General features: G+C 40.7%; 1 protein-coding gene across 1 annotated transcript in view; it reads right to left on the bottom strand.

Moving 5' to 3' along the window:
- Positions 1 to 20164, bottom strand: part of ELOVL2 (ELOVL fatty acid elongase 2) — a 51340-nt gene that overhangs the window by 10657 nt on the left and 20519 nt on the right. Inside the window, exons 2-3 of the mRNA XM_071452138.1 lie at positions 16251 to 16314; positions 10442 to 10629 (exon numbers count right to left, since the gene is read on the bottom strand). Coding sequence (XP_071308239.1) covers positions 10442 to 10629; positions 16251 to 16314 — 252 coding nt within the window. The remainder of the gene's footprint in view (positions 1 to 10441; positions 10630 to 16250; positions 16315 to 20164) is intronic.

Below are 20164 nucleotides of genomic sequence, written 5' to 3'. Positions count from 1 at the left end.
CTTGCCAAAGAACTGTTGTGCTTTCACTTCTATATTAAACCTGGTTTTGATGATACCTTTGCCAGTGATTTGTTAAATGACCTTAAAACAGGCATTCAACAAAAATTGGTGTAGTCAGCAGGTTTGCAAGTAGTATCACTGACTGCTTACAAAAGCATGGAAGAAGTCCAAGTCCTAAGTTCTCAGACAAATGGCTCAGGATAACTGCTGTGATTGGAAAGCTGTGGAGGAACATCTATAAGTTGCTAGGGGCTGTATAAAGGCTAGGAAGAAGAAAGTGATCATTTGCAAAGTGTTAGATACCTTTCCAGAAGCTGCCTGCCACTATAGAAGAGATAATATTAAAGATAAACAAGGGCTGGAAACTGAGAAGGAAAGCAACTGAGTTACTACTGTCCTTTAAAATAGAACAGCTCCAGAGACAGCTACAGGAGGAACAGAAAGAAAAACAGAAGTTGAAGGAAAAACGGACCTTTTATGGACCTTTTGGACCCCTGTTTATGCGGGCTCCAAATCCTCCTGACACTGTGCAGATTAGTGAACTAAACTGCTCCTCCACAAGACTGGGAGGGTAACAGATGGAATGGTCCCTGAGATAAAAAACCAGAGTTCTGTACCTGGGGCAGAACAGCCTTGGATGTACAGACAGAGTGGGGAATGAGAGGCTGGAAAGCAGCCCCATGGAAAGGGACCTGGGGCTCCTGGTCGATGGCAAGCTGAACATGAGCCAGCAGTGCCCTGGCAGCCAGGAGGGCCAACCCTGTCCTGGGGGGCATCAGGCACAGCATGGCCAGGCAGGCAAGGGAGGGGATTGCCCTGCTCTGCTCTGAGCTGGGGCAGCCTCACCTCCAGTGCTGGGGGCAGTTTTGGAAGGCAAAATATGAAAAAGACATCAAGCTGTTAGAAAGCATCCAAAGGAGGGTAACAAAGATGGTGAAGGGCCTTGGGGGCAAGCCTTACAAGGAGAGACTGAGGTCACTCAGTCTGTTCAGACTGGAGAAGAGGAGATTGAGGGGAGACCTCATTGCAGTTACAACTTCCTTATGAGGGGAAGAGGAGGGGCAGGCACTGATCTCTTCTCTGTGGTGACCAGTGACAGGACCAAGGGAGCAGCATGAAGCTGTGTCAAGGGATGTTTAGGTGGAATATCACTAATAATGTTCTCACCCAGAGGGTGGTTGGGCACTGGAAGAGGCTCCCTGGGGAAGTGGTCACAGCACCAGGCCCAACAGAGCTCAGGAAGTGTTTGGGCAATGCTCTCAGGCACAGGGTGTGACTGCTGGGGTGTCATGTGCAGGGCCAGGAGTTGAATTCAATCATCCTGATGGGAGTCTTCCAACTTGACATGTTGTATGAAGCTTTCCTGCCAGCGCTGAACAGGTGAGCTCAGTAGTATCTCAAGGTTTTGGGTTTATTTTTTTCAAGTATTTCATTCAAAGGTCCCATGTTTGAAAATGAGATGAAAAATCCCTTAGAGGCTCATAAAGAAAATATTTCTTTTCAATGTCCTAACTTTTTAATTTGGTCATAAGTTAATCAGCAACTTCTTACAAATGGTCAGCATGTAAATGCAGAGTAAGCTTTGTGGTCAGAATATCACTCTGTCAGACTGCATGATTTTATTTAATTTCTTTTGTTCATTCTTCCCTGATTTTAAAAATGCCAGATTTTTCAGACCATTCTGAAAATGGTCTGAAGACTATTTTACTTGGCAGAAGAGTTTCCTCCGGTTTGTGTCTGCATTTCAAAACGCAGTAACTTAGGCTGGAGATTTTTTTTTGCTTATTTTAATCTCAGTCTTTCACATGAGCTTTTCTGTAGCTCAGCATTTCTATTCTCTGTTGTAGGTGCCTGACATACTGCTGTGTCTCTTTTAAGGAAAAGAATTCACTTTGAGATTTGACTCCTCTGCTTTGCAAGATAATTTTCAAGATTTCTGGCTAACTTCCTAATTAAGAAAAAAAAAAAAAAGGAAAGTGGAAATTTGGAAAGCAGTGAGTAATTTTTATGGGATCCTGGTGATCCTAGGCCATCCCATTTTTATGGGATCCTGGAGATCCTAGACTCTCCTTTGCAAGTCTAGCTGGAAGAGGTGGAAGGTAAGCAGCTCACTCCATGGTGCCAAATGAGCCAGATGCATATCTGGAACAGAAGCCAGCACCTTGACACAAGACATTTTGGTCTCAGATCTCTTTCTTTTCTGATACCAAACTCATACATTACTGGTACTGTTTCGGTGCTGTTCCCTTTTGTATACTGAGCAGTCACAACTCTGCAGAGCTGATGGTGTATCAATCACTCAGAGATGGTGCAAGTGCAGGAACTGTCAAAGAGATGAGAAATCCCCTCTATCTTTTGAAACACAAATTCTCTCCCTGTAACAAACAATTCTTTGGATTCTTTGCATTCTTGGTAGCCTATTCTGAAAATAGTATTAAACAAGTATTGTTTGAAGCTATTTGGAAAAACAGATCACGTAAAGAGCAAAGTGCTGACTTGTGAAAAATTTCTGCTAAGTAGCAACATTCTATTAATTAGTATAGTTTTCATCTTTTGCTGTTTGCCCTAATGTTGTTCTTAACAGATTCCTGTTTTCACACTAATTACTTCTATTCATCTACTCAAGTACAAACAGCACAAGAATTCACAAGTTGTTTTGGCACTATAGTCCAACTCCTGCCTTATTTTTGTAAATGGGGAATTAAAGTGTTCAGAATTGAAAGTTGGCTCCTTTGTCAGAGGTTTCAGGGGTGGGCAGCAGGTACCAAAAGATGATGCAATCCTCTCACCTCACTGACTAGCAGACTAAGCTCTGACAGCCTGACCCAGGGGCCTGTGCCCTTCTCATTTTAAGCTCTCAAATTCAAAAATCTCACAGCTGTAGCTTGTTTTTCATCTGTTCTCCATAGGCTAGAAAGGAAAGTGATGTGATTTTCTAAATGGATATTGCCATTTCTACTGACTGCATGTTCTCCATGCTCTTTTGAGCTATAGAAAAATCTCTGTGCATGGTTGGACTTTCTCAGAGAGGAAATGCCTGGAAGCAATAAGATATTCCCCCTTGTCCCAGGGCAGGAGGAAGGCAGAGGGTGAGGCAGCAGCACTGGGCCACATCTGGCTGGTGAGCAGTCACCAGGGGTGTTCCTCAGGATCAGTTCTAGGGCCAGTGCTGTTCAAATACCTCTCAGTGATCTGGAGGAATTGAATGCCCCCTTAGCAGGCTTGCTGATGGTATGAAACAGGGAGGTGCTGCTGACTCTCCTGGGGGACAAGAGTCCTTGCAGAGAGGTAGAGTGGAGCATTGGGCAGTCATCAGTGGGATGAAATGTAACAAATCCAAATGCTGGATCTGACTGCTGGGATGTCCTTACTTTCTACTTCTTATGTAACTTTTCTGCTGACAAATCTTATGGCTACTGCTTAGCTCTAATTGCAGTTCTGCTATCTCTGAGGTCTGCCTTTGGCAGCTTTCCCAAAACCCTCTGATTTTAAGGATTACCACAATTCCCCATCTCAGTCCAACTAAAAAGAAACTTTTGTGTTGTTTATTAACTGCTTTGTGTTTTATAGAGCTTTACTATCGTATATCTGTTTAGTACTTGTTTAAAGCATCTTTTTTGTTTGTATTAAGCATTACTATATTACAACACAGCAATTTTAATGTTGCAAAAGTTTAGTTAGTTTAAAGGGTATAAGTTATATTTGCTAGTAATTATGATTCCTTGTTTGAAAAAATCTCGCTTGTTTTAAGGACTTAACTCAAAACTTTCCTCCATGTCTATACTTTTATCTACTGTCTCTGTAAGATTTTGAGAACTTTCTGTGAATCTGTTTCTTATTTCTCTCTCTTGTATGATGAAAACTTTTTTGATAGTTTTGTCTATTATTTGTTGCACACGCTTAAGTATGTAAGGTATTACTATTAGTATCACCCCTAAAACACTTAATACATATAGACCTATTTTACAAAGTTCCCTTAGCTAAGGTGTAAAGCTCCATTCTTTGAATAAATCATTGACTTATGACTTATTGTCTTCTTTAATTTGAGTTGTTAAATCTTTTAGTTTTTGTATGTTTTTGTGGATGGATTCAGAATGGTTGGATAGGTTGATATAACACAATCCTTTAAATTCTAAGTATGAAGTGGGGGAGGAATGGCTGGAGATCAGCCCTATGGAAAGGGATCTAGGAGTGCCACTTGGTTAGTGCCATGGCTTCCCCAAATGTAAAAACTTAGTGGTGGTGTTGTGCCAAACAGACCCAGGTGCTGAATAGGAAACACTCCACAAGATTTGTCACAGGGGAAATATTTTGTTGTTCCTCTTTATGATGCATTCAAGATATTTTTCATGGGAAAGAACTGTGAAAAGTGTGCTTTGGGCAACTGCTTGGTGAGGCTCTCCAGCTCTCCATGGGTCTGGTTAGAGGTCAAAAAATTGCGTGCATGGTGTCTCCCCCAAAAAGATCTGCTAATTCTGTAATCACCAACTGGAGTTTGCTACCCTGACCTGCAGAACGTACTGCTGGACCCAAGTTGGATGTCTCCTCCACCTGGAGCATTGTAGCTAAAAGGATACTGGTTATTCCAGATGGAGGAAATATGTGGTCCTATGCTTTCTTCCTGTTTTTAGGTCAGAGAGTTCATAACATGGTGACAAAAAATAAGAACCCCTTCCCAAGTGAAGTTTAGATAATTGTTTGAATTTTTTTATCAGCAAAAACTCTTTCAAATGTAAATCCATATTGTTGAGAAACTACCAGCCGGTTCTATTTAATACTCCTTAAGTAAATGGGAGCCTGATAGAAGGATTAGTGAACTAATGACTTCAAAATTACTTATGAATAGTAATTACTTTGAGTATTGCTGTTGTCTGGGATAGTGGGACAGGCTAAAAGAAATCCTGTCTAGGCTTATTTTCCATGAGTCTTTGATTACATCTGCTCTGAATAGCTCCCCTATCATATTTTGTAGTACCAGTGGTGGTATTAGAAGCTGTGCACATATGGAAAACCTCATCATATGAAGTTTTAGTCCTGATTTCCCATAAGGTTCTACTGAATTTTGTTTGAATGTGCACAAGAGATACAGAGCACTGCATTTTTCCATGATCAGGTTAAATGTTCAACTGAAATGCAGAGCTCAGAAAGGTCAGTATGAAAGACAAGAAGAACACAGGGGATGAAAACTGAGATGTGAAGACAACATGCCCAGCTGGAATAACTGCAGGCAAGGACAGCAGAGTCAGCTCCTCAGCTCTTCAAACAAATTATTTGATTAAGATAGAAGAACACCTGGTAATTTAACTCCATTCACACAAAGTTCTTACTTGATCAAAAGATCAGTTTGCTCTTGCCCTAACATTTCACTGCTTTACAATGCACTCTTGGTGACCTTTTGCTCTCTAGGTTTTTCTTTTTCCCTCTTCTCCTTTTCTTCAAATGATTGAAAAGTGCATCTGATCTCTTCTGGTTTCTCACTTTGTTCTTTTTCTCTTTCTGCCCAAATAGTCTGTACAAATAGTCTTTCAGTACTAAATAATTTTTTCAAAGGAAGCCTTCACTTCAAGCACCAATACTGATGGATCTAGAATCTTTCCATATTTCTGTATTTAATTTACATTTGTTGACTTCTGGACACTTAATGAAGGAGTAAACAATAATTTATCACAATCTTACAAACAAACAAACAAACCCAAAAAACCCCCAACCCTGAAACAAAATCAAAACAAAACAAATACCAAAAGCAAGATTATGTTGAAGTTGTATTCCTACAGTAAAATTCCAGGACAGTTCAAATTGATTAAGATCTTTTTCACCTTTCCTCATCGTCTGCACTGTTGAAGGTTTACTTAGAACTTGTGTTAGACAAGCTCCATCTTTTCAACACTTGCACAGATAGGAACCAAGTCCTTCTGATATAAGCCATTATAATGATGGAATTAAACAGAGTTTTAGTGCTCCTTCTATTTTTTATTTGTTCATTTTGTTTTGCCCCATTATGTCTAATTCAGGCATTATACTTTCTAGTAATATGTGAGATATATCTTCAATTGTAGTGTGCAGAGTTAAAAGTGGTGGCTGATGGCCCTGATCATTCTGGCACTCCTGGGAATCCTCTCACCACACTGGCATCTATGAATATGCAAGTTATGGCTAGAATTCAGAAACTGGACTTAATGTGGGATGAATTTTCAGCTCCTAGAAACAGCTAAAGTGCATTTGGCTTACTGCTTTTTATTTTATTTAATCCTGCAAGGTAGAAGACTTTTTTCTGGCTCCTCTAGAAAGGTTAATGCACTAGGCTGGCAATACTTGTGAGTTCTGCTCTTTTCCCTTTGCTCTGAAATGAGGGGTCCTCACAGGCAAGTCCTGTTTCCCCACATGGGTGTGGTTGCTTGCTTACAAATCCCATGGATTTGTAATAAGTCTGAGAAGCTACCTGGGGATACAGACAGCTTGAGACATCACGCCACCCCTCTGCTAATGACACATATCTCTAGATCTCCTTTTTAATCTGACCCAAATGGTGCCAGTGTCCTGGTTTTCTCAGTGCCTGATCAACACAAGGACTTGGGTGAGACCTTGATGACCAGCTGAGATTTGATTTAAATAGGGCAGAGGTGATACTGCTGGGGAAAGCAGCCTAGGACTGTGGCAGAGATTATGTCTATTCCTATTAGTGAGAGAGAGTATCCTCACCTGAGTAATTTCAGAATTCAGAGATGAGCACCAGTCTCCCGTGTTTCCAGTTTCAATTTATCACTGAACTTGTGACAGTTTGGTCTCTGGTGCCTCAGGTTGCACCCCTGAAGTGTGGTTTGTAAGCATATAAAACAATTCTGAAATGTGCACAGATGTGATGTTTTTTCACAGTAAGCTGGTTTACTGCTCATAGTGGGTTATTTTAGCATCTTAAGCAAAGATTTGTGCAGAGAAAGGCATATATTTCTTAAGGGAAATTGTTAAAAGTTTTGATTTTTGTTGAAGTAAAAAGGTGCTGGCTGTTTTTCCTAATACAGAATTTGACAATGTTCTAGAATTTCTCAATGTTGGATCAGTAGAGTTAATCTGGGTCTATGAGCACTTATGGTACAGAAAAGTGCACAACAATAACAAACTTCTGATGTGGCTTTCTTTGGTAGCAGTAAGAGTGGAAGGAATTGTCTTTTGCCTCCTCAGCAGCCCACCTGCAGCCTGCCCAGTTTAAGCACAGGACCTTTGTCTAAGCTTCAGGTACTTGAAAAAAGGTGTGCTCCAAACCCAAGTGCCAACTTCACCATATTCAGCTGGGGAAGGTAACGTCAAGGCAACTTTGACAGCTTCAGGAAAATCTATCTGCCTAACTCAGAAGTCTAAAAGTCCAACAAGCTGCCCTTCTGGGAGGCCTTCAGAGGCACCTAACTCTTTGTTGACTCAAAATTTTTGAGATATCTCATTAGGATGAAGGCAAAGCCATTTATCTTTAGACCTTGTCCCTGGGGGATCCTAGGGGTATCTGGCCTTATGCTAATGGCACATCTTAGAGCTGCCCTGGAGCTGTTCCTCCAAGTGCTTTGCGGATTGGTTGACCTCAAAGCTCAGAGATAAAATCTGCTCCCAGATAGTTCATGCCCATGGTGCAGTGCATGGAGCTCTGGCTCAAAAGAGGAATCTACCCTTGGAGATTTAAAAACAGCCCTTTTGTTATGACTCTTTGCTGTAATCTTTGCCTTCCTGCCTTTAGGTTGCACAAATCAACTCTCATGAAGTGCCAGCTATAACTAGTCAGGAGATGAGGGTGAGGAGATGAAGAATTGAAGCACAGGTACACTCATCAGCAGGGTTACCATGTTTCTCGTTAAATCCATCATGTGGGACAGCCTGTATTTGGATATACACCCTTGTGAATGAGATATTTTTTCTTTTGAATGCCTAAGAAGCAACCCCTACATTCTGGAGCTATTGCAAGAAATGCTGTGTGGCACCTTATAAACAAAACAAAGAAAGATTGTTGGTTATGGGGGTTTCTTTTGGTGGGGTGTGGGTGGGTGGAGGGGAATGTGTTTTATCTGTATTGTAGAGCTTCTTATTTTGTGATTGTTCCCCAGTACAGAGGCCAGAGGGATTTAGATGCAGTGAGAGAATGGAGGAATAAAACAATTGTTGTGGATGTGTCTAACCAGGAATTGATCCCAGATCACAGCCACTGGAAGGATCAGCTGTGTTTACATAAGGAACCACTGTGCAGAATGTGCTAAATATAGGTAACTCTTGCCTTAATGAGCTTAGTGTCCACAAAAGACTGAGAGAATAAGGGGCATAGAGAGAAGCTTTGGAAATTAGACATTTTGAAATATTGAATCACCATGACTTTATTTGGTAATGAAGAGGATTTCTGCTCTCCCACTTGCCTGTTTTTCTTCATCAGGGATGTGCAGGCTACCTCAGGCAGTACAATACTGCAAGTATTAACTTCCATTCTGCTCCTTCACAGGAGAAGCTGTGATGGAAGCCAGAGAAGTAGACTAAGAGAAAATACAGAGCCAGTAAAATGGAAGCATGTTTTGTGCAGTGTAAAACCAGCCTAGCTGACAGTCCAAAGCTGAGAGAGAAATCTGCATTAGAACAGCTGGCAGTGCAGATCAGCCATCATGCTCTCTGGTTTCCCAAATTTGCAGAATGTGAGCTGTGAGCTGGCACTGCCAGCCATGCCCAGCTGCCATCTGGGAGGTGTAAATCAGCAGCCTCCAGCCTCAGAATCAAGGTTTCAAGGGACTAATCTGAGGACTAACACAACTCAGCAACTGTCTGCAGCAAAGTTAGCCTCAGGAAGGATGGAGCAGGAAGGCAGCTGAACAGGAGGTGGCTAAATACAGTTCCTACCACGATGTGAAGGTGGCTAAAACTAAATTTGCTTAATTCATGCAAATGAGACCTGCTGAAATTGTCTTTGTTCTTCCATTTATTTACTTGTGGCAGGCCAAATCAGACTGGAAGGGAAAGGGGGCAGCAGTATTGTTTTCTATTCAGTTAATCCTTTTTGCTGAGTCCTGCTACTGCAGCCAGTTATCTGCATACCTCCCAGCAAAATGGGGATTTAAACATCAAAGTACTAATTTATATTCTGGAGGACAATCACTGTGGAATCATCAAACCTTCCAGCAATTGTCCTGGTTTCTGCTTTGCTCCAAACCTTATCCTGCACTCCCAGACAAGCTAGAGCAGCCTCTGAAGCAAGCTGGAGCATTGACCAGGATAAAGCTCTGTGTAATACAGTCAGTCCTTTGCACAAAGACACAAACCTGAACTGCTCCTCAGCCATTTGACCAGGCCAGTCACTTGCTGCTTAGCTCAAATTAATTTAAAACTTGAAGTCTTTGGGTGTCCTGTTTGGCTTCTGAAAAGTTTCTTGTCCAACCAACAGAATAAGATGGAAACTGTGGCTGAGAGAAATGCTGTGAGGCTGTGCAGGTAACAGAGCAGTGTCAGGCACATGCTGGCACTGAAATCAAGCACACGAAGTCAAGTACACTCTTCAGCCAGGGCTTCTCATGCCCAGGGTCACTCCTTTGGCAAAAAAAAAAAAAGAACAAAACAAAACAAAACAAAAAAAAAACCTAACAAAAAAAGGTTTTGTGGGTTTTGTCTTCTATTTTTTGTTTTTAAGGGCTTCGAGTAATGTATGTTAACACCTTAACATTAAAAGTATCACAGTTATCAAAAGGCTGAGAATGGGCAGCTCCCAAATAATATCCAAATAGTGGCTTTTGATTTCTGCTTCCCTGCAGAAGTAAAACCACACATGTCTGCTGTTGCAAAATCATCAGACGCATTGAAACCTCTCTTCTGAGTCTAAATATATCCTGAATTATGTGAGCATGTTTTTTTGTGATAAGTACTTGGGAAATAATCTATGTGACCATATTCAGCCTCCAAGCCCCACAGCCCTTGCTTTTAGATGAAGTGCTAAGTTTTTAACATCTGTCTTTTACTGTCTGACTGTATGAGGAAAGCTTCTTAGCCACACAGCAGAAAAATAGCACTGAATTGCCAATGTCATAGAGAAATCAGTACTTGCTCTCATCTATAAATCTGTTCATGCTTAAGCATGGGCCTGGAAAAATCATTCCACAGTCAGTCATACAAATTAAACCCAATCTAAGGCATTTTCACAGGTGCTGAAGGACAAAGTATAGGCACATTTGAGCAGAGTGACTGCTGCAGATTTGAATTTATGCTTGTGGACACAGTCCTGGCCGCAAAGAACTGTCCCCAGGTCTGGACTGTAGCTCAGAAAGGACAACCAAAATGTGCCAAGATCTAAGATGAGAAGGAACTTTTAAATATTATTTTGCTGTTGATGTAAACTTTCCAAGCAAAACCACCTGTCACTAAGATATTTCTGCTAAAAAACTGTACCTTGGTCGCCTCCCCCAGCCATGCTGCATGGCAGAGCACTTACCTCTATCAGCATGTAGAAGGAGAGCAGCGTGATGCCTAGGTTATACACGATGAGGTGAGGTCTCAGAGAGAAAGGAGGCCTGTTCTTCATGAACTTGTTGCCCAGCCATATGCAGAGTAGATATGCTCCAGTAAGGAAAAACGTGGGAAGGTAAGAGTCCAAAAGGAACCATCCTCTAACCCTGGTATCTAAAAAAAGAAACACACGGAGCGTGCAATTAAGAAAATTATGGTAAAGTATTGCTAAAATAAGGCAGAACACATAATGAAAAGAATCTGCTAAAAGTGTGAGATGGAATCAGCCATTCTTTCCTCACAAGAATTATCCATTGCTTTTAACTTATCAAAACTGCATGCTAAGTCTCAGAGAATGTGGGCTGAAAACTGCATGGAATTCCCTGATAATTTAAGGTCACCTAAATCACCTCATTTTAATTGTAAAGAGAAAGCAAAAGGGAAAATCCCATTCTTATATGCTTTTAAGAAATTATTTAATGTTTTCACTTAATATTTATTTAAATCCTATCTGAATCTGCTCAACAGACAATTTGCAGACACTATTAAATCCAAAGTATGCATGTAATGTTGCCAGATCATGTGTTATTTTAATTCTGCACATACCATACAGGAAGGTATATAGCATTGACTAGAAAACGTTCATACAAGGGGAAGACATTTCCAAAATATTAAATATGAAAAGCAAGTGGCAAATATTTACTTTGATGGTTATCAAAGATTTTTAGCTGGGCAAGGGCTTGCTTTCTCACAGTTTCTGTCCCAATTGCCTGGTCCTGAAGTGAAATATTAAGGTCAAATCCTGCTTGCCTTATTCACACAAGTAATCCCATTGGAAGTAATCAGATAGTTCAGTGTATATGAGCAAAGCCTAATCCCAGATGCCAAGCTGGAGGCACCACTTTGTTGTCGTATGAGCAACTGGATGTCATGAGTGAAAGGGGTGTGATTTCTTTTCTCCTTTCTTTTTCCAAGACAGAGAAAAATCTATAGTCAATTTTCCATAGCAACATTCTTCAGCCATTTACCTATGGAAAGAACAAGGGGGCATCATGGCTTATTTTTAGAATGACTTGTGGAGTAAGTGAAGAAAGAAGTCAGTGAGGAGTCATTGTGCAGGTCTCACAGAAAGTTGTTCTTTCTGCTCTTAGAAAGATGTTTTTGCTCTTGGAAAATATTTTAAATTACTTAGATTACTTTTTTACAAAGGCCAAGATTGTGTTAAAATTGTAAAACAAAAGCTATTCACAGTGCATGAAAAAAACATTTTACTGGTTTTCTGCCTGTGCTGAAATTGGAAAAGACTGGGCAATGGATGATGCACCAAGTAAATGTGCCCAAACAATTAGTAATTGATTGGAATTTTGCTGTACTGTATTATTTCCAACAATTCCTTCCTCAGATATACTTGCATACAAGTATATGTAAAGTGAAATTTTACATATGTTGGAGTAACCTGCATATGAGCCAGGCTTTGAACACCAACTTTCTTTCTCATTACATTTTCCCTCTGCCTCCCCCCTCACTTCCACTGCAGTGGCTGTAACAGTCAGCTGTTGAGTTTGGATTCCATGAGGCTTGTTAGCCCTTTTCCAGGAAAGACTTTCAACCAGGCCACCATTGCCATGGAAATCCAATGCTCTCCTGCTTTTGACTCTCCCTTTTGAACTTCCAAAAACCTCTGGGAGCAGAGAGGTGTAGGATTAAAGCAGTTACAACAGCACAATCCTTCCTTTTATGGCAAAGCCTTGCTTTGTTGAGCATTACCAAGCTAGAACGCCTGTTGTCTGTCTTCAGATCTCAGTACTTAGGATCACCTCAGTGTGAGAAGGAAACACTTCCAACAATCTCCTAAAGCTCACAAGCCATGTGTGAAGCACTGGAATGAATATTTTAGAAGTGATTCTGCTTTCCTATGGGCTCTCAACATGACACAGGAGTCACAGGATAGGCAAAGGTTAAATGTTTAAGTGTTGATGTCTTAGGAGTGTGTGTTTTAGGAGCATAAGGACTTAATTTATTTAATTGCTATCCTAAATGAAGATGTAGAAAGCAGTCATGTCAGCAAGACTGCTATCTAAGGAAAGGTCTCCCATCCAAGGATTGCAATACTTGGTGCATAAAGGTTACATGCACAAAGGTAAATTGGCATCAGTAGATAGCAAAGCTGCAAGTGTGATCAAAAAGGAAAAATATTCAGAAGCATTCAGAATACAAATTAAACTACACAGAATAAATTCTGCCCCAGTGTGCCCTCCAAAAGTTTTCATTCTGCTGTGAGTGGCCACAAGCATGTGGCCTGATCCACACAAAAGCAGAACTCATGTGCTTGTTCAGGTCAGCATGCCAAGTATTTTAAAGTTCTATAGTATTCCAGTTTCAAGAGAAATTGTTTAAACGTACCCTTCCTGAATATTTCCCACCATGACCTCAATACCTTGAAGAGTAAGACAGTTTCTGGCAGAAAGTGGTTTATAAAGGGCAGCCAAGGAACGTGACTCTTTTGTTTCCACTTCCACTTATCCCTGAATGACAAGCAGAGGGAGGTTTTTATGTGTCAAAAAGGGGGAGGAAAGGGAATGTATTTCAAAAGAAGTTATCAGAAGAATGAGAGATGAAAAGTATTTCTGTTGACCGACAGTTAAATCTCCATGTTCAAGTACTATAAAGTTACACTGTCAGTAGGAGAAAGGATTATTTTTACAGTATTGAACTTGCACAGCATCTGAAATTGAGACCAAAACAGTGAATAAAGTCACAGTGGGAAAGCACTGGACTACAGCAGGGGAAGGAGCAGGCGCCCGCAAGCTCCGATCGCTCCGTGAATAAGCTCATTCACGGTCACTGGCCATGATGTGCCGAACCCTTGGGGTGAAATCCTGGCTCCCTTTAAATGAGTGGCAGGCCTCCCAGGCTCTTTACATATCAGGCCTTTATCAATGAGGTTTAGAAACATTTTGATTCAAGTTTCTGTATAGCTTTGGCCACTCAGTGTCTGAGTAGATTCACTCCTTTTTAAGGTGCAGAGGGTAGATGGGTTTGCCCCAGTGCCTTGCTAGTGATCAGAGTCTATTAAGGAAAAGTGCTTTTTACTTTATCATAACTTTATCAAAATACATCTCTTCTTGACCACCTCTGTTTCATTCACAGATAAAACAAACAACCAGTTAACTAGATTTAGCTCCTGCAATTCAGTATTACTTAATTTTGCATAACACCAAACAATACTCCACAGATGAAGGGTTGTGGTGGTGTTCACAGGAGTCCCAAGATAAAAGAAGAGACAAGAATCTTAGCTCCATGTTTCAGAAGGCTGATTTATTATTTTATGATATATAATATATTAAAAGAAAATGATATATTAAACTTACACTAAAAAATCGAAGAAAATATTTCATCAGAAAGCTAGCAAAGAATAGCAAAGAATGGAATGATAATAAAATCTTGTGACTAACTAGAGTCTGAGACAGCTGGACTGTGATTGGCCATTAATTAAAAACAACTACATGAAACAAATCAAAGATGCACCTGTTGCATTCCACAGCATCAGATAATTATTGTTTACATTTTTTTTGAGGCCTCTCAGCTTCTTAAGAAAAAAGATCCTAGCTAAAAATTTTTCATAGAATATGTCTGTGACAAAGGGTTACCCTGGAAAAATTATCTCTTACAGAAGAAAATCGCTATTTCACTCATTCAATTTGCTTTGAGCATAAGAACAAGAGGGACCAACACCAAATTGTAAGACTACCCCTTACTTAGGGATAAAACCAATGGGCAGGTATATGGCTGCTGTTCCCTGACCCAAAGGACTTGTTCTGCTAGCTTGAAAGCAAACACAGAGGTTATGTAATCTACAAAGCCCAGCTGATACCAGTGAATGAAGGTACAAAATTAGCCAATATTTATAAATCAAATTCAGATCTCTGATATTCTGTCCCTCATTGTGGTAGGGCAGTACTGCAGCTTGTGTTAACCTGGTGCTCCCCATGTGACAGAGATAGCCACACTCTAGTTCCCAGAGGAATTCTGTCCCTTCTAGTGCCCTCAGACATTTCTGTTAGTGATGACAAAGACCTGCATAGTGACACAAATATCTCAGGAGTTACTACCTAAAATACAAACAATAAATAGGGGATTAGTTTTTAAAATAATAGAATGCTGTTATCTATCCTTTTAATACATCTTGCTGCAGAATGAAGTGTGTACTGTGGATGAAAATCAGTAGAGAGAAAGAAGAATGGTTTGTGGGTTTAGATGCTTGGGGAAGCTCTCAAATTCATTAGATATTCATCTGTGGGGTCGTTTGATTTAAAACTGATTGCAGTCTATCGTGAATTATTTATGTGAATTATTTATGTGGATAAACACACTGGAGGGAGATAGGCTATTCAGGAAATGTATGATACTGTGTCATTATACCACCAGTTAAATTAAAGATCAGAGTGCAGAGGCATGGACAAACAAAGCTATCTTCAGCACTGATGTCTGGAGAAGGATGGTGATGTACTTGGCAAGCAATACAAATGATACTTGTTTAATTGAAGGGCTTTCTAAAATCCCAAAGGGATCTCTGTGCTATTCCGAATTGGATCAACTATAGCTTACTCCTTCAGACAATTTGTCTGGACCAACAAGGAAAGAGGAATAGAAGAGAACATCATGTTTATTTGGAAAAAAACAAAACCAAAATAAACCACCAAAACATAGTGCTTTTGTTCTTCTGATCGCATTTCTTTGTTAATATTAAAATGTACTATTGTAGAAGCCATTAATAAAACCTATTCTGCTTTAATCACTTCTGCTGCAGTTCCCAAGCTATTCAGAGTTTCTTCACTGGAAATCTTTCTTTCAAACTTCACATCTACTGTAGACATGATGGAAAAGATTTTGTAGCCAGCCAGCCAGCTAAGAAAAATTAGAATTTCTTGTGTTTAAGAACACATCTTTCTCTTTTACTTCCAATTAAGCAAGAACTGTTTCCGTGACATGGAGAACACTACTACAACAAATTGGGAATCCATAATCATGCATCCATCCCCACAGCAGTAGTTCTGGATTTTACCATGGATAGAAGTTTGCAAGGCAATTCCTGAAATTAAACCCAGCCCTATCAACAGCAAGGTGGCCTTGCAGGGGCCTACTCTGAAGACTGTGTACTTTCTAAACTCCTGTCTCATCCCTTTCTTGTATTTGCTTGGCTCTCTTGGCCCTGACTTTGATGCTTTATCCTTGGCTGCAGTCCTATTTTAGGACTGGTTTCTTTTTTACTTACTTGTTTCAATCCTAACAGAGCATGAGGCACCTCCAACCTACAATTATTTAAGTTACTCTTGTCCGAACTGCTCCAGAAAAGCAATAATAGGAAGTCAAAAGATGACTCTCACCCAACCAATTGGTTTATTAAAATTTTGGATGTGATCCTGCAGGTTGCTTTTGCTCCAAACATCCTTCTGAATTAGGCAATTTAATAAGTAGCTGGACCAAACAAACTGGATTATGAATGACAATCAGCCCCAAAGCAGACCTTACACTTTCAGAAAGATCCAGCCCTTCAGGCTCTTTATTCCACGTTAGGATGAAAAACTGAATTTCTCTGATATTCTCAGAAACCAAGGGATCACAAATAATTGCATTGATAGATTTGCTACAATAATGGTGTCTTCCTGATAATACTGCGATTCTGCCTAGTTTACATTTTTCAATAAGAAGTTGCCCAACAAATTTATTAGAAGTTTTTTGGGTGGTAATCCCTAGAAGTATTTCCTTAAAGGGCTGTAAATGGAACAGCTTACCTCGAGGTCCAAACATATAGTCCACAAATGCATTTACTTCCCGGTCAAAAGCTTTCAGGGTCTCCTAAAAAACATGGAAAAGGCCATGTGAAAAAGACATTATCTCAGGGTCACAGAGAGAATATGATTTTAAAAAAACTCCAATAAACTTGTAAAAAGTTTGTCATGCGCAAGTATTTCCAAAGTACACAACATCATGAATACTGAAAACCCCCAAACCTCTTTAAAAATTAATTTAGGGCAGATTGTGGTCTAGATATCAATACAGGTCTCATTCCTGGAAACAGCCCAAATTAGAACTCTTTAGGAAGGGAAATTAAGGTTTATGAAATTCAGCAAGTATCACAGTAAACCCATCTGTGATGGGTGTAGTTTTCACTTTGATAAAGATGCTTCTTTGTTTTTATTATGTTTCCTCAACTGAATATCTCAATGCTTTACACTTAAAGAAGGAAATCTTTAAGTGATTGAAGTGACAGTGGGCCAACTCAGATTTCTCTGAACGAGGTCCCAAGTTCCTATAAAGCAAGCCTACAGAAGAACCTAGAGGTCCAGTGACGAAGTTCAGGCCATGTAGGGTGGCAGGAAGAGGCAGGTAACTTTACAGAGATATTGTGCTTTGAGGTCTTGGTCAATGAAGCTGCCAAGCTGGCAGGTTTAGCAAATTTGTGTCTGTTTTTGACTGAGTTGGGAGCTAAGCCATGACCTACACAGTCCTTTCCCAAACTGGATGTGGTGATCTCTTCCCAGACTGCAGCTCTGGGCAGTGGCTTCCTTCATGCCTGTGCCTGAACTATTCCTTGCCACAACGTGAGGTCAGCCAGGTTCTCCCGCTCTTCTTCCCAACAGCATCCTACTGTGCTTGATGGACTAATTTCAGCACTGAGAAAATGCTGCCAGGCTGAGGAGAGGGACATAGAGTGATGCTGAGCCTCACTGCAGGGCAGGAGCTGCTGTGGGCTCTGGATGCCTTTGAATGTCAGATATCTCCACACCAGCCTGGACTGCTGACACTGTTAACAGATTTGCCTTATGAAGAACCATATTTGCACACTGGAAGTTCCAGCCCTGGCCTCTCCATGCCTGCACTAGGACCGGGTTTTGATCTGGGCAGGGACAAGCTCCTGGCACTCCCAAGCCCCTTCCTTGTGTTTCTTCTGCCCTTGATTTTGGTCCTCAGACTGTTCCAAGTGGACAGATTTTGTGTGAACAACTGGTAATGAGAGGTTCTTTCAGCAGCTTGGGCTATAAACCTCTGTCTCCGTAAGAAGCTGCTGCATTGAAGTTTTCTCGGAGAAAAATCCAACAAAAAATCCCCAAATGAAAAGTATATATTTTTCTGAACAAAAACCAAACCAACCAAACAAAAAACCCTAAACAAACAACCAAACAAAAAAAGCAAGCAACCAACCAACCAACCAAAAATATTTTCTCAAAAGAAACTGATGATTCACGATACAAAAAGGTTTCTCATACTTCACAGCACTGAGGAAATTAAACTAGCTTTTAGGAAGGTGTCCTGGCTACAGCCCATAAAGAAAGGCATTTTCTGAATTTCAGACAATTACCTTAGCAGCCTAATGATGGCTTCTGTCACAGGAGGTGACTCCATTTCTAGGTGTGGGACCTGTGCAAAAATCTGCTTCCATTTTTATCCCCTTGAGCTATACAGTAGTTCTGTTATTATTTCATGACAATGATACTCCCTTTTGGGAAATGCCACTGCTGCCTGTCTGTGATGTGCCCACCTGCTGCATTAATTTGAAACAGACCTACTCCTGTGCTTCATGGTTTTGTGGTTAGACTTAACAGATTGCTTTGGAAAAAATACTGTCATGGATTTGAATGACTTCTGGGAATGAGCATGCAAAGCTATTTGCTTTCATGCTTACATTACATAAACAAATCTTACATGTCCAGAACAAAGTAAAACACCATGTATATTTCTTTTATATTAAAATACTGTAGACAAACCCATTCTCAGCTGCATTGAAATGGAAATTAGGTACTGAATGCTTCTAACAGTTAGATGGAGGAACAGGAATTGTAGGATATTAAGAAGAGCAGAATAAAATAAAAGAATCATAGAATTGTTTAGGTTGGAAAAGACTTTTAGGGCATCAAGTCCCACTGTACACCCAGCTCTGCCAACTCCACCACAAGACCATGTCCCTGAGTGCACATCTACACGTCTTTTAAACACCTCCAGGGATAGTGATAAAACCTGTGACTTCTCTGGTCAGATTGTTCCAGAGCTCAACAACCCCTTCAGTGAAGAAATTTTTTGTAACACCTCATCCAAACCTCCCTGGCACAACTCGAGGCCATTTCATCCTTTCCTTTCATTTGTGACCTGGGAGAAGAGGCCAACCCCCACCTGGCTACAGTCTCCTTGCACACAGTTGTAGAGGGTGATAAGGTCGCCTCTGAGCCTCCTTTTCTTCAGGCTAAAACACCCCCAGCTCCCTCAGCCACTCCTTATGGGACTTGTGCTCCAGACCCCTCCCCAGTTTTGTTGTCCTTCTCTGGACACACTCCAGCACCTCAATGTTCTTGTATTGAGGGGCCCAAAATTGAACACAGGATTCAAGGTGTGGCCTCACCAGTGCTGAGTACTGGGGGATGACCACAACCCTGCTCCTGCTGGCCACACTATTGCTGTTACATGCCAGGATGTCACTGGCCTTCCTGGCCACCTGGGCACACTGCTAGCTCACATTCCACTGACTGTCAGCTGGTCAAGGTCCTTTTCCGCAGGGCATCTTTCCAGCCACTCCGCCCCAAGCCTGTAACACTGCATGGGCCTTGCTGGACCTCACATCATCAGCCTCAACCCATCAATTCAGTCTGTCCAGATCCTTCTGCAGAGCCTTCCTGCCCTCCAGCAGACCAACACTCCCACCCAACACAGGTCACTGTCTTCACTGATCCAACCTGCAACCTCTTACACCTGGTTAGGATGAGCAGACAGCATGCTGAGTAGATGAGCCAGCCTGAAATTAAATCTACCTCCTCATGAGTGTGCGTAAATGACACAGTGAGAACTTATACCAGCTGACAAACTTGTTCCCATCTATCTTAATTAGCACTACAAAAATTCGGTGCCTGGTTTGCCTTCATTGGTAATTTGAGAGTAGAACTTTTTCTAGGAGGTGTAGCAGAGAAACAAATATTCTTCTTACAAAGAATATTTCAGCCTTTGCCTCTCTTCCAACATTGAACAGCTTATTTTAGTTTACAGGAAGAAAAATAGAAATTTAAAGATACAGATTTGTAAGCTTGTTATAGAAATTATATTTGTTTGTATACCTAAAATGAGTAGTAATAGTTTGGGAAAAGAAATTCTTAAAAAAGGGAGGTAATTTTATGTGACTAGTCTTGACACCTTCCTGTAATGCTGCTACAAGAGACTACGCTGTGTTTCTGGGTTTTAGAAAATGTCCTTAATAGTACCTCTGGACAGATTAGATGCAAATGTCTTGCTCAACATGATCTGTCACATTTCTAAAGAAAAGAAAATAAAACCAAAAATCCATGTGCTCAGACAACTCACTTCTCTCTGGCAAATCACAGTAATAGCCTTTATCAACAGAGGTATTTGGGTTACAAGGCCAAAGACCAACATGTTTTTCATGTTGTTTCTTTTTTTGTACAGGACATTGCTCTGGGTATTAGCAATGTATATTCCTTGGTAGGATTTTGGACAGATTTGCTGAAGATCTATTTACCTAAACCTATTAAAAAGACAGTAGGTTATCTGAGCAAATGAAATCACCCAAATGGAAAGATCTGGAGGGAGTATAAAGTCAATGATGATAAAGCAACAGAGATCTCAATAATGAGATATTTCAGTACTTTTGCACAGAAATGTAGGTAAGTGAATAGGTAGCACAGTGCACATAAGTGAATTAGTT

This window comes from Agelaius tricolor, unplaced genomic scaffold (assembly GCF_023055355.1).
Source record: "Agelaius tricolor isolate 1412-34295 unplaced genomic scaffold, bAgeTri1.0.p SCAF_2, whole genome shotgun sequence".
Lineage (NCBI taxonomy): Eukaryota > Metazoa > Chordata > Aves > Passeriformes > Icteridae > Agelaius > Agelaius tricolor.
The sequence above is the reverse complement of the archived record's forward strand: the minus strand, read 5'-3'. Positions and strand labels throughout refer to the sequence as shown.